The sequence below is a fragment of the Daucus carota genome, chromosome 3 (assembly GCF_001625215.2).
Source record: "Daucus carota subsp. sativus chromosome 3, DH1 v3.0, whole genome shotgun sequence".
In the NCBI taxonomy this organism is placed as follows: Eukaryota; Viridiplantae; Streptophyta; class Magnoliopsida; order Apiales; family Apiaceae; genus Daucus; species Daucus carota.
This window is the reverse complement of record NC_030383.2, coordinates 9,272,466-9,287,382: the sequence shown is the minus strand read 5'-3', so window position 1 is coordinate 9,287,382 and position 14,917 is coordinate 9,272,466. Positions and strand designations below refer to the sequence as shown.

General features: G+C 35.2%; 2 protein-coding genes across 2 annotated transcripts; both read left to right on the top strand.

Moving 5' to 3' along the window:
* Nucleotides 1-643: 643 nt before the first annotated feature.
* LOC108215248 (uncharacterized) lies at nucleotides 644-7,562 on the top strand. The gene is made up of 12 exons (XM_017387659.2): nucleotides 644-882; nucleotides 1,584-1,694; nucleotides 1,901-1,987; nucleotides 2,520-2,573; nucleotides 3,515-3,660; nucleotides 3,763-3,913; nucleotides 3,996-4,133; nucleotides 4,248-4,319; nucleotides 4,404-4,477; nucleotides 4,564-4,705; nucleotides 5,718-5,796; nucleotides 7,065-7,562. Exons 1-12 carry the CDS (start codon nucleotides 733-735, stop codon nucleotides 7,160-7,162), a joined length of 1,302 nt encoding a protein of 433 aa, XP_017243148.1. The 5' UTR covers nucleotides 644-732; the 3' UTR covers nucleotides 7,163-7,562.
* A 2,766-nt stretch (nucleotides 7,563-10,328) lies between these two features.
* Nucleotides 10,329-14,781, top strand: LOC108210942 (uncharacterized). Its single transcript, XM_017382405.2, has 5 exons — nucleotides 10,329-10,357; nucleotides 11,140-11,214; nucleotides 13,120-13,604; nucleotides 13,679-13,910; nucleotides 14,012-14,781. The coding sequence occupies exons 3-5, from the start codon at nucleotides 13,134-13,136 to the stop codon at nucleotides 14,482-14,484; spliced, it is 1,176 nt and encodes a 391-aa protein (XP_017237894.1). The 5' UTR covers nucleotides 10,329-10,357; nucleotides 11,140-11,214; nucleotides 13,120-13,133; the 3' UTR covers nucleotides 14,485-14,781.
* The last annotated feature ends 136 nt before the right edge of the window (nucleotides 14,782-14,917 follow it).

The window sequence follows — 14,917 nt, the reverse complement described above, 5'->3', positions numbered from 1 at the left end:
GAAGAAGAGGAGAGGAATCTGATTTGGAGTCGGGAGAAGCGACTAACAGCGACTAACCACGCTGCTGGGCATTCGTTTCTAGGGTTTTATTTAACTGGGTATCGGGCTTTTTGCTGGGCTGTTGTTTTATTTAAAATTAAAGCATAGTCGAGCGACTGGGTTGTCCAGTCGACTAGTTGAAGACCAGTCGGGCGAAACATTGAGAAATACCCAGTCGACCTCCACATAACAATTGGTCGTCGACTAGTCGAGCGACTCAACAACAATGGACACATATTCTATTAAACATGACAAATTCTTTTTTTTTTATATATTTTACTGAAGACATAGCATAAATTTTTTGATATTGTCTTTCTAATATAAAATTGGAATATAAAATTCTATTTTTCTTCAATAATAATCACGTGTCTGCTCATCACTTATAAAAAAAAGTAGATATCTATATTTTAAAGAAAATGAATCTTTTAATATTTTTGCGAATACAAATGTTAAAAAAGTGTTTCATATCTGACAAAATATTTCAGTAAAAAATAGAGTTCGATTGCTTTTTTTCCAAAAATAAGTATTTATATATTATATTTATAAAAAGATAAATAAACATCTATCTATATTCTATATTAAAAAAATAAGTTTAGCCGGAGGAATAATAATTCACATTTAAAAGCCTAAAGCACAGTCACAACACAAGCGAAGAGGGGCAAGCAGCAATATCAATCAAAGTGACGAGCGACAATGATCTCCAGAGATGATTCCAAAACGCTCTACTCGCTACTCAATTCCGGCGACCTCCGCCCGTTCGATCAGATCTCCGGCGATTTCTTCTCCAGTTTTCCGGCGTCACTTCACTTCAGACTCTGCTCTTCGCTAGCTATCCTACTTGAGGCAATCTCGATTTCCCCATATATATCTAGCTTATATGTCTCTTTATATACGTGTATAGATACAGCAACACACGCATGTATGTATAATTAGTGTTAATTGGATTGATTTTGGATGCCAGCTGTTTGTGGATACTGATTCGATTGTGGATGTTTAGGTTTTTAGGGTTTAACATTTCGAGACATTTATATGTTGTTTACTGTGTTGTTGAATGCTGAGTTACGAGTTTTGTTGTGAAATTAAGAGGATACCTTTAAAAAAAATTGTTAGACAAAGTGAGGAGCGTCGATTACCAGAGTCAATGTAAGGATATTGATGGTTTCAGTTCAGTTACACATTGTTATAAGTAGGTGTATATTTGTTTTTTGGTTTGAGGTCAATTACAAAGATTTTATATACTTGCACATAGACTTGAATCTGATTATTGAGCCCTCGAGCTCTTGCTGTCAGCAAAAGGGCTATCCACTAGGCTACAATTACAATAAGCTTAATTCATGACATGAAATCAACTTGGTCCCCATTGTTACGAAATACCCATAAATAGTTGGTTTCGAGGACAGAACTGCGGAAGCTGTTCCCTCTTCTGGGTCATCTGAATTTCCTGTAGATGTTTCTTATTTATTTGCTTTTGAGAGTTGCTGATTATCTATGATCTTTGTTTTTAGAAAATCATGGGTTGCTTCTTTATATTTGAATTTATGCAGGATAAATCAGTGCTCAGATCTTCACAACGCTTGGTGGCATATGCTATACTATATCAGGCTTACTCCTCCCAAAGGCCTTCATCAAACCCATTTATTTCTTTGCTTGTAGATGTATGTGATTTATTCTTCATCTTTTGAAAAAACTTATGTCTTGATGGCTGATAATGTATGTGTTTTCTGATTATAAAATGCTAAGACATTTTCTAATTGGTTACTAATGTTTATTCCAGAAGTTGGTATATGGAGAAAAATCTTAATTGTTATACAGATGGCACTATCTGAAATATTTTTTTGCTTTGTAAATTTTGGGGTTGCAGGCAGCCAGTGATAATGATGCTGAGAAATTTGAAAGGGCATTTATACTCCAGTTATTAGGGTCCTCCGGCTCTACAAGTATTAAAGAGGTTCTCTTCTCCTGCCAATGCCATAGCTATGCAGTTGTGTTACCAATTTTTCAACAATGTACTTGAAGTAATTATTCCTCGGGTGCTTCCTATTGTTCTAAAATACAGCTTACAAGTAGAAACTTTAACAACAATCACCTATTATAGTTCTCCTTTCTCGAATTACAGAAGTATGTACTTTAGATTACCTGTCCAATTACTATTCCTGCAGTGAGTACAGGCTTGCGATACCCTCTACTCTAGTTAGCTCATATGACTCCAATATTATATTAGGTTTGTTTACTAGCCTATGATTCTTGTGACCATTTCCTGATTGTTAAAACCTCGTTCAGACCTTAAATATAATTTCCCTGAAGTTTCTTGCTTCTCGGCTCTTGCTAGACTTCATAAAGTTTATATGTCAAGCTCCTGTTTCTTTTATTTTGAATATTATCTAGCGACATATATACCTTTCTTCCTGTTGTCTCTTTCGTTTCCCAAATTTCCTTTTTCCCTGTCCATGATTCTCATTATTAATGTCTTATCTATCCAGGTTCTTAAGCAGACTGCCTCGGACTACATAAAATGTTTTGATATTGCATCGCATGTAAGTTATGCTGCAGTCTAATTGACTGGAGATTTTGTTTCATATTACATCTGCTCATGTTTGTGAATTTCTATCTAGATGGTCCTGAACTTCAAAAGAGTTAGGGGCTTTGCTAATGGGTCAGTGACTATGCTTGGTTTGAACTATCTATCTTTAGGACTCCCCAGTTATCACTTCACATGCACAGGAGTCATGGATATAAAGTATGATAAAAAGACTAAATTATCTGGAACTGTGTTCATCTACATTTGAATGCAAATATAACCTTTGTTATATATTAAGTATTTTATTCAAGTAATCTCCAAGATGCCCCAGTGCATGATGGTTCCTCATGCAATCAGAAAAGCGTGCACATTTAGATTAAGCTTTGAAGCTATTGGATCAGTTTCATTTCTAGCTAACATCAGGATCATATTGCTAAATGTGTAGTGGATCTTGACATACAGGTGGGATTTTCTGATGGATTTTTAAGATAATGGGTCAATCCCAATTTTATCTCAAACAGTTTGTATATAGAAGCGCTTATCAGGATCTCAGTTTTAACCCTGGGTTGGATTGTTGGAGAAGAAAACCCAAAATTCCTGTGTGCTGATTTAGATTATTGGAGAACATACATGGAGATTTAAGCAAGAGTTTTGTAAAGAAAATGAGTAGGTATTAGAAAAGAACGGAAAAGCATTTTTTAGCAGTTTGGTTGAGTATATCGCCAAAGTTCTGAAGCCAATTGGTTCAAATTGCATTAATGTCTTTAAAGGTTCACATCTATTTTTTGTACATTTTATTTGATTGAGAAAATAAGTGGTCAAATCTGGTTCACGATCCAAACTCGCATAGTTTGACCTGCTAAACTAACACGAACTTATGATGGTATTGTCCTGCACTTTTACTTAGGATGTTTAAATGATCAACAATGCATTTTACTGTTTGGGATCTGGTTTCAGGCATTCCCGCCACGTGAGCAGTTGCAGCAGCAATTTTGTGAGAAAATAAATCCAGAACAAGATCATTGCTTATTTAAGAGCATCTCTGTCAAAAATGTGGTGCCAGACCCTGATGTACCCCGTGGTTGTGATGTCAACTCATCTGAGTAGGACTTTTGCTCGTCACGAAAATTTATATTTACATGCTCTAAGTATTTCTGTTCTGTTTGATTGTTACTAACTTCTGTATCATTTGAATTACAATTTAGGTTTGACCTGCAGCCTGGAGTCCAGCCAAAAATTGGAGCTGGTGATAGAAATGAAACAGCTGCTGGGTTGCTGGAGAATTTTTCATTTCAAGGATTGGGTCCTCAGTGGATAAGGCCTCGTCCGCCAAGGCTCCCAGTACAGTATGATGAAGTGAGATGTTGGTCACCAATACTTTGTGAAGTCAATCTGCTTGACTGAGACACTGACCTTACTTTTGTTGACTTTCTTGCAGCTAGTTTGGCTCAACCCTGATAACCATCATGAGCTTTTATGGGATAATGGAATGTGTGCTGATACCAGCAAAGGGGCTGTAGTACGTGATTTAATTGCGAAAGCGTTAAAGGGGCCACTTGCGCCTACTCAACAAGAGGTCTCCCTCTCATCATTGTTTTTGTATTATACTGTACTGTTTCACTAAATCTTTATCTGGATTCACTATTTTATCTGACATTGACATTGATGTTTTTCAATAAATATTTTAAAGAGAGTTCTGTTTGAGTTGGTTAGCGATCCAAAGATTGTATATCACTCAGGATTGACACCAAAAAAGTTACCGGTATGTTTTACTCTATCTTGCTTTCGTTATCATACTAATAACTGACACTTCTTTATATATTAAGGCCTCCTATTTTGCTTACAGGAATTGGTGGAGAATAATCCTTTAATTGCTGTTGAAGTCCTGACCAAGATGATTCATTCAACTGAGATTTCAGAGTATGTTCCTTATCCTTTTTATTCCTGATTACTTTCTCAGTATAATGTTTCATATTAGTTGTTTAATATATGTTCGATTAGTTCAGGTACTTCACAGTTCTCGTTAACATGGACATGAGTCTTCATTCAATGGAAGTTGTCAACCGACTTACTACAGCTGTTGACCTCCCAACTGAATTTGTACACATGTACATAACTAATTGCATATCATCCTGTGAGAACATTAAGGTATTACTTAACTCGAATTAATAATCAATTTGTTTAATTTTCACTATTTTGTACTAATTTGCGGCAGCTCTTTTTAGTAATAATCTATTTGTTTAATTTTCACTATCTTGGACTAATTTGCGGCATAATAGCTCTTGGTAGGACCTTCATATGCTATTAACCTTAATTGTAAGTCTACTAAAAAGTTTATGCCTCGTCTCATTTGTTAACAAACATTCAACTGGGAGGTGAAGGCTTTGTTTCCAGCCCTCATGTTGTGGTCCTCCGTAATCTACTAATCTGAATGAACTGTGGACAGGAAAAGAAAAAATAGTTTAAAATTGTACAATCAAGACATTTGCAGTGGCTTTCAGTGTGTTGATATTATATCTAAATAACTACTTTACACATGTTAAAGAGGAAGTGTGTTCAATTGTAGCTAAATTATAGCTGAAGGGATGATACTAACAGTTGCAAATTAAAGGGGAAGAAATTTCTTACTCGTGCAATCTCTGTTGATGACTGCCTAGTTGAAATTAGTGTCAGTTAGATTGATTCTTCATATGATTTCATACTCTGAATATTTTTTTCCTTCTATTTTTACTCTCTGTTCTCTTGTTAGTCAATATACTTGCTTTAAGTACCAAAAATTTCTGTTTATAGAGGATATAAACTAAGGGAACTATCCAGTGTTGTAACTCACCTTGCCCCTACCCCCAAGGAGTAGAGATGGTTCTGTTGAGACACCCAGCTTTTGAAAGACATACATGTATGGAATAATTGTAATAGAACTTGTGAGGGGGTGAGGCAGAATTTAGAAGATCGTAATGTAATATAAGGATTAGTTTTCTGCTTGTTGCCCAGGCCATGTACATGAAAGCCACAACTGAGACATGGGTTATGCACTTTATACTTGTTTATTCTGTTTATAACTTCTCTTCCTTCTCACATCTTTCTCTATTCTTGTTTAGTTGTTTGTTACTGTATTTCTTATTTCTTTCTCTCTTCCTAGCTAATACAATTTCTCTCTCAGGATAAGTACATGCAGAACAGACTTGTGAGGCTTGTATGTGTTTTCTTGCAGAGCCTGATACGCAACAAAATTATCAACGGTAAGGCACTCATGACTCGACCAGTTACTTTCTGTTCATTTTATTTACATATAGTTATCACATATGACACATGGAAGCAGAAAGCTTGATGTTCCCAACTCTATATGTGGAATCTGAGTAGAAGTGAGAGTGTAAAGTTATTGTATAAAGGTTTTTTTCCCGATATAGTATGAAGAATGCATATGTGCAATCAAATTTTTACTAAAAGCTTTCTGGATTATATTGCATTAAAGTATATACTCCCTGATACTTTGAGGCAATCACACATCTTATTGTATACAGGGCAATAGGAAATATATAGTGGGAGGACTAGCAACAATATAAAACTGTCAGATTATTTACTGATAACTACCAAATGTACAAGTAGCATTTTGCTTTCGATAATTTGAGATTTTATTATAGTAAAGCTGAATTGATTTTTTTGTGAACATGTACAAACCAGGAAATAATATATGTCAAACATTTGATTATTTTATCTTATTCGGCTGTTAAAATTACAGATTCAATATTAATGCGTTCAAAGGACATAGTACAGTGTTAATTAGCAACAAAAGAGTGCAGTGTAGGCTTTGGAAAAAAAAAAGAAGAGAGAGAAGAAGCTTGCAGTGTTCGATAATCATGGAGAGCCCAAACACCAGAAGGTGTTAAAGGCACTCCTAATACTAAAAGAGGTTTAGAGCTTGATTCCCTCCCTCCCCAATACTAAAAGATGTGATGACTTTGTAATATAAAGAGTAAGGTTTAATTAGCAGAAAGAAAGTACAGTGTTATTCATCGTAAAAAACCAGTAAAGGCTTTTGGTTTTGGTTAATCACTTTGTCTGAATGACTCCTTTGAAATTTTATTTTCTTCCTCTAGCAGTTCATGCTAGGTAGTAGGTTTATAATGTTGGTAAAAGAACTAGCAAGCAGTTGGGAATTTTTCATACCATTTAGCCGGAATGAATTTTCAAAACATAAGATTCAGTTGTTTTTGATATGACTGTCATATTATTGTTTTCTTGTCTGAGGTCATATTATTATTTTCTGTGAAAAATATCCTGCTGCTATAATGCTATATATGTATATATACACTTGTGAGAATGGGAAACAAAACAACTACTTGAAATTGTGGTTGATCTGATACTTTATGCTAAAATCTTTGTTGATATGACTGCTTTCTAATGTGCTGGCCAGATGATAAAGATAATAAAATCTACCTTTTTTAAAGGCTCATTATAACGACTTAAGACTACTAACAATTACAATTTACAATGGTGGTTTTTGCAGTTCATGATCTTTTCATAGAAGTGCAAGCTTTCTGTATCGAGTTCTCACGGATCAGGGAGGCAGCTGGTTTGTTCAGGCTTCTTAAAAGCTTGGAATGAATGAACTTCCCTTTTCCCCGGCAGCCTACATGATGTACATTTTGTTGTTTTGGACAACCACCATATCTCATTGTTGTGGTTGTGTACAATAGAGATTTCACATTGTTTCAGCCTATATTTACCTAGGATTTTCAGTTGATCAATATTCAAGTGTAAGCAATAAGATGATCCGGACAGTATTCATAATATTTGAATATTTGAAAGGTGTTATGTTACAAAAAAGGCCATATGTCGAAAGGAGATACCGAACTGAACCAATATATAATGCCAATTCTTGACTTGGATCTAGTCCAAGTCCTGAAGAATTATAGAATGGACTGGATTTTTGAAGCAAAAGTCGGGATGGTATATAGCTTTGTAAAATGGCGGTCTTTTTTCATAGATGTTCCTTTCCTTTTAACTTGCAGCAGTGTTTTGATAGCTACTCAGATCTTCAGTATCGTGCTCTTTTTATAAAACTTCCAATTTCCAAATGTGATTTAGTTTTTTTTTTTTCTTCCCAACAATGTGATTTAGTGGCATACCATGCGAACTTGAGATTGGAGTGAAATGTTTAACTAATAAATTCTAAATTCTCGTGCATGAGTAAACTAAAAACACTTTTTTTTTAAACAACTAAAACACATTTTTGTTAATCATTTAACTGAAACACAAGAACTGGAGTTAATTACCAATTGTAACTTTTAAATTTTACCCAATCACACGTGAATACTTAATTTATTTTTTTGTTTTTATAGCTTGCGACTTAAATTTTATAATTCTTGTATTTTGTAATTCCAAACCACTTTTCCTTAAAGTTGCCTTTCATAACATTAATGTTATATATTTATGTCCTTTTTTATTTTAGCTTATTTCTTGGAAATAAATAATTATTTATAGAAAAATAGTAAAATGTGTGTTTCTTTTCAAGTTCATCCAAACACATCATGGATAAATAATAATTTAATAAAAAATATGAAAAATAGTTGCCTGGATGTTTTTGGGTGAATTTGAAAAAAAATAAATATTTCATATTCTTTTTGTAACTTGTTTTGAAAAATAAGGTAACACAAATATGATTATAAAAATAACAATTTGAAAGGTGCTCCGTTGATGTTTTAACAACAAGAATTTATATTGAAAATACTAACTTTTAAAAATAGGGATCTTTTTAAAAATACCCATCTGTAAAATCATTTTTTTAAAAATACTACCATCTTTTTCATTGTTTTTAAAAATACCTTTTCATAAAAATTTTTTTTCAAAAATACGATTTGCAACTTTTGCAACCTCATTTGCAACCTTGGGCGGCGCAGCCGTAAAAGTTGCAAATGAGGTTGCAAAAGTTGCAAATGAGGTTGCAAAAGTTGCAAATAAAAATGGAAAGTTGCAACTGTTGCAACTGTTGCAACCTTGGGCGGCGCAGCCGTAAAAGTTGCAAATGAGGTTGCAAAAGTTGCAAATGAGGTTGCAAAAGTTGCAAATAAAAATGGAAAGTTGCAACTGTTGCAACTGCAATTGCAACTAGTTCAACTGAAAACTGTAAGTTGCAAATGAGGTTGCAAAAGTTGCAAATGAGGTTGCAACTGCAGTTGCAACTTTTGCAACCTCAGTTGCAACTAAATGCAACTGAAAACTGTAAGTAACAACAGATGTATGGTGTGCCCCTGGCGGGGCCATTAGATTACAATAGAATCAACTGAATGCAACCATATGCAACTGAATACAACCATATGCAACCATATATGCAATTACAAATCCTGATTTCAAGTTCCAGTTTTCAAATGTCGTTTTCGACCTCATTTTCGGAATCGATATATATATATATATATATCGATTCCGAAAATGAGGTCGAAAACGACATTTGAAAACTGGAACTTGAAATCAGAAATTCAGTTGCAGATGAAGTTGCAAAAGAGGTTGCAACACGGCTGGCTAGTTGCAAATGAGGTTGCAAAAGTTGCAAACAGTATTTTTGAAAAAACAATTTTATGAAAAGGTATTTTTAAAAATAATTCTGGAAGGTAGTATTTTTGTAAATAATTAAAGAAAAGGTAGGTAGTTTTGTAGATTTCCCTTAAAAATAATACTGGTAAAAAATTGGTGAGCTAACACGTGTAAGATACCGCGGTCCAGTTTATTGAAATTTGGTCGAAATAAATGAAGAAAAAATGAAATGAAAAATTATTAAAAAATTTTGTGGAGAAAAAGTCATATGAAATAATGGTTTTTGAATACAAAATGAGTTACGTTGGAAATATTGAAAAATATAATCAGCAAGTGAAACAGAGTATTCATTTGAAAACACACAAGTTAGATATATTTCTTTAATTCAAACATTCCAACAAAAATTATGACAAAAAAGTGGATGGATTCAAATAAAACATATATATATTATTTGTTTATAAAAGATATTGAGATATTTAGAGCATCTCTGGTGCTCTTAAATCCTTCTTTAAAAAATAATATAATATGTAGCTCCTAATAAGTTAATGCATTGAACGTCGTGACAACTCCAACCATGCTCTTTATACTTGCTCTTAACTCATATTTCATTATTGTTTGAGAGAGAATTAGAGAGAAGTGAATAGAAATAGAATGAAATGATTATTTTATTTAATAAAAATAAGTTAGGAGCACGTAGATGCTCTTTAAAAGAAAGGAGAGAGAGGAAGCTCTTAGATTTTTAAAGAGCTACTAGGAGCCCATTGGAGCTTTAATTTTTCATATCCTCCTAAAATTTAGACTTAAGAGCTTGTTTGAGGAGCCCGTTGGAGATGCTTTTAGAGCATCTCCAAGAGGCTCTTCATTTAGACTCCTAACTTGAGATTTGAGGGGGGAGAAGCAAAATATTGCTCCAAGAGACTCTTAAGTGGCTCTTAAATCTTAAGAGTCTCTTGTTTCTCTCTCCTCTCTCCTCAAAGTTAAGAGCCACCACATGGCTCCTAACTTATTTTTTCACAATAAAAAAATCCTTCCCTCCAATCAACCTCCATCTTTCCCTCTCTTTTGTTATAGTGGAGCCCAATATATGAATAAAATATGAAATAGAGAAGAGATGTAGAGAGTATTGTTGGAGTTTACACTCTTAGCTTTGTCCTAAATTACTAAGAGCCACATTTTTTATATTATATTTAGAAGCCAACAAGGAGGCTCTTGGAGATGCTCTTAGTCATTAAAAATTACAAGTGAGGGTGTTTTAAGGCAGCAGACTAAGAGCATCTCCAATGGTGCTCTTAACTTCTTCTCTAAAAAATAATATAATATATGGCTCCTAGTAAGTTAATACATTGAATATCGTGACGACTCCAACCATGCTCTTTATACTTGCTGCTGGCTCCCGGCATGTAGATAGCTGGGGTATGCTTGGAACGGTGGTGATCGCATGTGCTCACCTTTCACAAATTATAGTTGTTCATTATTCGAGGATTCTTGTTCCTCATTGCTTAGTTTTTACAACTGAGTCGTCTGAACACCGCAACAGCCATGGAGCTATTGTGAAGGTCAATTGTGAAGCTACCATTTTCGGGATTGATGTAGGCTGGATTACTCGAGAAGCTTTTGTATTCATTTTCAATTTCAAGAATCATTGGATTCATTGTGTTAAGCAGTCTGGAAACAATGCGGCTATTTGTTTAGCTCGTTTTATTGTTTATTAACCTGATTGCATTGTCAGTTGGGGATCTGTCCCGACTAGACTTGTTTTAATTTAATGGAGTGAATTTGCATTTTGTCGAAAAAAACTCATATTTTATTATTGTTTGAGAGAAAAGTTGGAGAGAGAATTAGAGAAAAGTGGATAGAAAGAAAAATAGGTGATTATTTTATTCAATAAAAATTAGTTAGAAGCACCTAGATGCTCTTTAAAAGAAAAGAGAGAGAGCAAGCTCTTAAATTTTTAAAGAGCTACTAAGAGCCCATTGGAGCTCTAATTTTTCATTTCCTTTTAAATTTTGGAGTTAGGAGCTTGTTTGAGGAGCCCATCGAAGATGCTCTAATAATCCCAATTAAAACACTGAAGCAGCGGCGCCGGAAGAGACTGAACCCAATTTTCGCCAGAAAATCATCGGAAGGTACATACATAAGAAAAGTTTAGTTGTTTTGGCTCGGGATATATGAGTATATAATTCACTTTCATCGATTTATTTCTTTGCACATAGCTTAGGTTTCATCTCTAGGGTTTCATTTCCTTGGATGTTTTCTTCATTTACACCCACATTATACACATAGGAGGATCTCTGTGCGTAGTGTTTGTTGCAGGTTTGTATAGATTGTATTGAAATTGGTTTTTCTAGTACAACTTTTAACAAGACATGCCTCCTCTTGGCCTCATTGCGTTCTCTCTCTCTCTCCCTCTCCCCCCAGCTCTCTCTCTCTCTCTCTCTCTCTCTCTCTCTCTCTCTCTCTCTCTCTCTCTCTCTCTCTCTCTCTCTCTCCCTCCCTCGCTCTCCCTCCCTCCCTCGCTCTCTCTCTCTCTCTCTCTCCCTCCCTCTCCCCCCAGCTCTCTCTCTCTCTCTCCCCCTATCTTCCCCTCCCATGGGAGATCTTTAGGAAATTATATTATTTTGTTCTTACTATACAGCTCATCTTTTGTTTTCAACACAGCTCTATTTCTGTCATGCCTGATTGTGGTCACCCAGCTGGGTTACAATTTTGAATTTTTGTTTAAGTAGTTCTAGTGCCATCCTCTTATCATTTTTCACAATCTTAACTACTAATAATCTGACCTACTCTCACATTAAAGCAGAACACTTGTTAATAAGTAGAAGTCACTGGAAGAAGATGGTTTATGGGTTATATTACCTAATGCTTTTTACTCGCACATGACCTGATCAAGGTCGTAAATATGAAATTATATAACGATTAAAGATTATACAGAAACTCGATTACTATGTACAATACTTTTTTTGATGCCCTTTACTGTCCTTCACAGGGTGAATTCTAGTAGCAATTATACCGATAAATTCTTTTTCATTCTTACTAATTATCTTGCAAAAGCTAAACCACCCAATTTAGTGTAAATCGTACTGTAGTAATGCAAAGCTGCAGAGTGAAGGAGACACTTATCTTGGTATGAAGGAGGTCGGGGTAATGAGTTTTAAGCTTAGGGGCAACATGCTTTTTTTTATAAGGTGGGTATATAGGTTTATGCTTATCTTACCCACATAGGCACCAACTTCTTCTTTACCGTCATTTGTAAAATAAATGATGTTGGTAAATAACATTTTTCTTTTCGATTTGACATTTCGTATGTGTTTGCATGTTGGTCTATGAATTTGATATGGGTAGTATGGCAACAATAGAGTATTGAATTACTAGCGTTAAAGTAAAGGCAGTTGGGAGTTTGGGACCCAAGTCCTTGGTCAGTCATGTCTGTTGGATGGGCATTAATATTGTCATACTGCGGCACCAGGTTTCAGTCTTTGGAAGAGGGTGTAAAGGCTACTGGTGTCACCAGGATGTGGGCAACTGCAACAATGAAGAATGAGGAACGGTTTTCTTTTAGCAATTTCATAGAAGTTTTAGATGAGATGCAACATGTTGATCATCACCTCAACTTTTTCACTTCTGGATCTATTTAAAAATCCTAGCTCTGGAGAAACTTTCATATCTTTGAAGAGTGAAAAGTGATTGTCATGGCTACTGAACAGCTTTAATGCTTCTAGTGTAGCTGTCCGGAATATTTAATTGAACTTTCCCTTTTATTTAGGACCTTTATTAGATTCTGTTACCATAGCATAGTTGGCCACTGGGTAACTTTCTTCTAGTGTGTAGGGTTGACATACGATTTAGTAATTTCTACATGATATATGCCTCTGTTTTTAGCTTGTCTTTAAATGGGGAAGGAATTTTTTATTTTATATATTTTTTGTTTAATAAGCTGCCAAACTGGTTAAAGATGATTTATGAGTGGTTTTCTTTGTATGCTACTGAATTGTATATGTTCCACATGTTCTATTTGTATCGTTGTAATACAGATACACAAGCCAACATGGATGACTGTGATTTGGAGTTAGACGAGATGGAACTTGTTGCAGCAGCTGCTGGCTACTATTACTATAATAGTATTACTAAACAGCCTCGTCGAAGTATATCTCCTGCTGGTAAAGGGTTTATGACTGAAGTACTAAATGGATGTGATGATTATAGTCGTGAAATGCTTCGGATGGATAAGCATGTTTTCCTCAAGTTATCGGAGAGCCTTCGTCAGAGAGGCATGCTACGGGACACATCGGGTGTTATGATAGAGGAGCAGTTGGCTATATTCTTGAATATAGTTGGCCACAATGAACGTAACCGAGTAATACAGGAGCGTTTCCAGCACTCTGGGGAAACAATAAGCAGGCATTTTAACAATGTGTTAAAGGCAATCAAGTCCTTGTCTCGCGAGTTCCTTCAGCAACCGCCAGTCTCTACTCCTCCAGAAATTCTTGCCAGCAGTAGATTTTACCCATACTTTAAGGTTTATACATAAATACTTTCTTCCATTACTTGAAGGCATATCAGTATGTTAATCCACCTCACTATCCATTCCAGGATTGCATAGGTGTCATCGATGGCATGCACATACCTGCACATGTACCAGCCAAAGATCAATCGCGTTTTCGTAACTGGAAAGGCGACTTGTCGCAGAATGTGCTAGCAGCTTGTACATTTGATCTCCAGTTTATATTTATCTATCCTGGCTGGGAAGGGTCAGCTGCAGATTCTCGTGTATTGAGGGCTGTCCTTGATGATCCAGATCAGAACTTTCCACCAATACCAGAAGGTTGTGAATATCATTTATTTTTTGCTATATGTGTGTTGTCTTTGATATGTTTATTGGTTAGAAATACCTTATTGTCCGAGTATATCTTTTCTATAATACAGGTAAGTACTATCTTGTTGATTCGGGTTACTTGAACATGGAAGGGTTTATAGCTCCATATCATGGAATTCGTTCCCAACTACATGAATATGTAGGTGCTAATCAATTACCGAGGAATGCAAAGGAGCTCTTTAACCACAGGCACTCATCCTTGCGAAAGGCCATTAGGAGGTCTTTTGATGTTCTGAAAACAAGATTTCCCATTCTCAAACTTGCGCCTCAATATGCTTTTCATACGCAAAGAGATATAGTTATTGCTGCATGTGTCATTCATAATCTTATCCGACATGAGGAAAGAAATGACTGGTTATTTGCTAGTGTTGAAGGTGGGATTACTGAAGAACTACCTGATCCTGATGATCAGCCTGATATGCACATGGGCATGCCTATACAAGAACAACTTGCATCAGCCTTCCGTGATTCAGTTGCTGAATCGATGTGGAATGACTTCTTGAATAAGTGGGATGAGTGGTGAATGATTAGCATAGAAAAGCCATATCTTAGAGGTGCTATCATTAGCTTGAATAGAAAAGCTACATCTTAGAGGAGCTATCACTATGAATGAACCAGTGAAGAGTAGTCATTTTGGTATTTCATAGTATGGGTGTGGTCTTGGAGATGGTCTTAGCCTGGCCCCTGAAGTTTTCAGGGCAACCAGCAAATTACTCTTTTTTGTGTGATACACCTGTCAAAAAAAATTCGAAAGATCTGCTATCCGTCCTAAAAATCCGCATTCATATCCGAGAAAAAACGGATATTATCCGTATCCGAATCTGAAATTAAATTTATATATAATATTAAATATATATAGAATATATGTATATATAATTATATATAATTAAAAATATATTCTAATAGCTTGTGGCGTGTGTATATGCATTAGATAATACATTTATACAAAATTTATA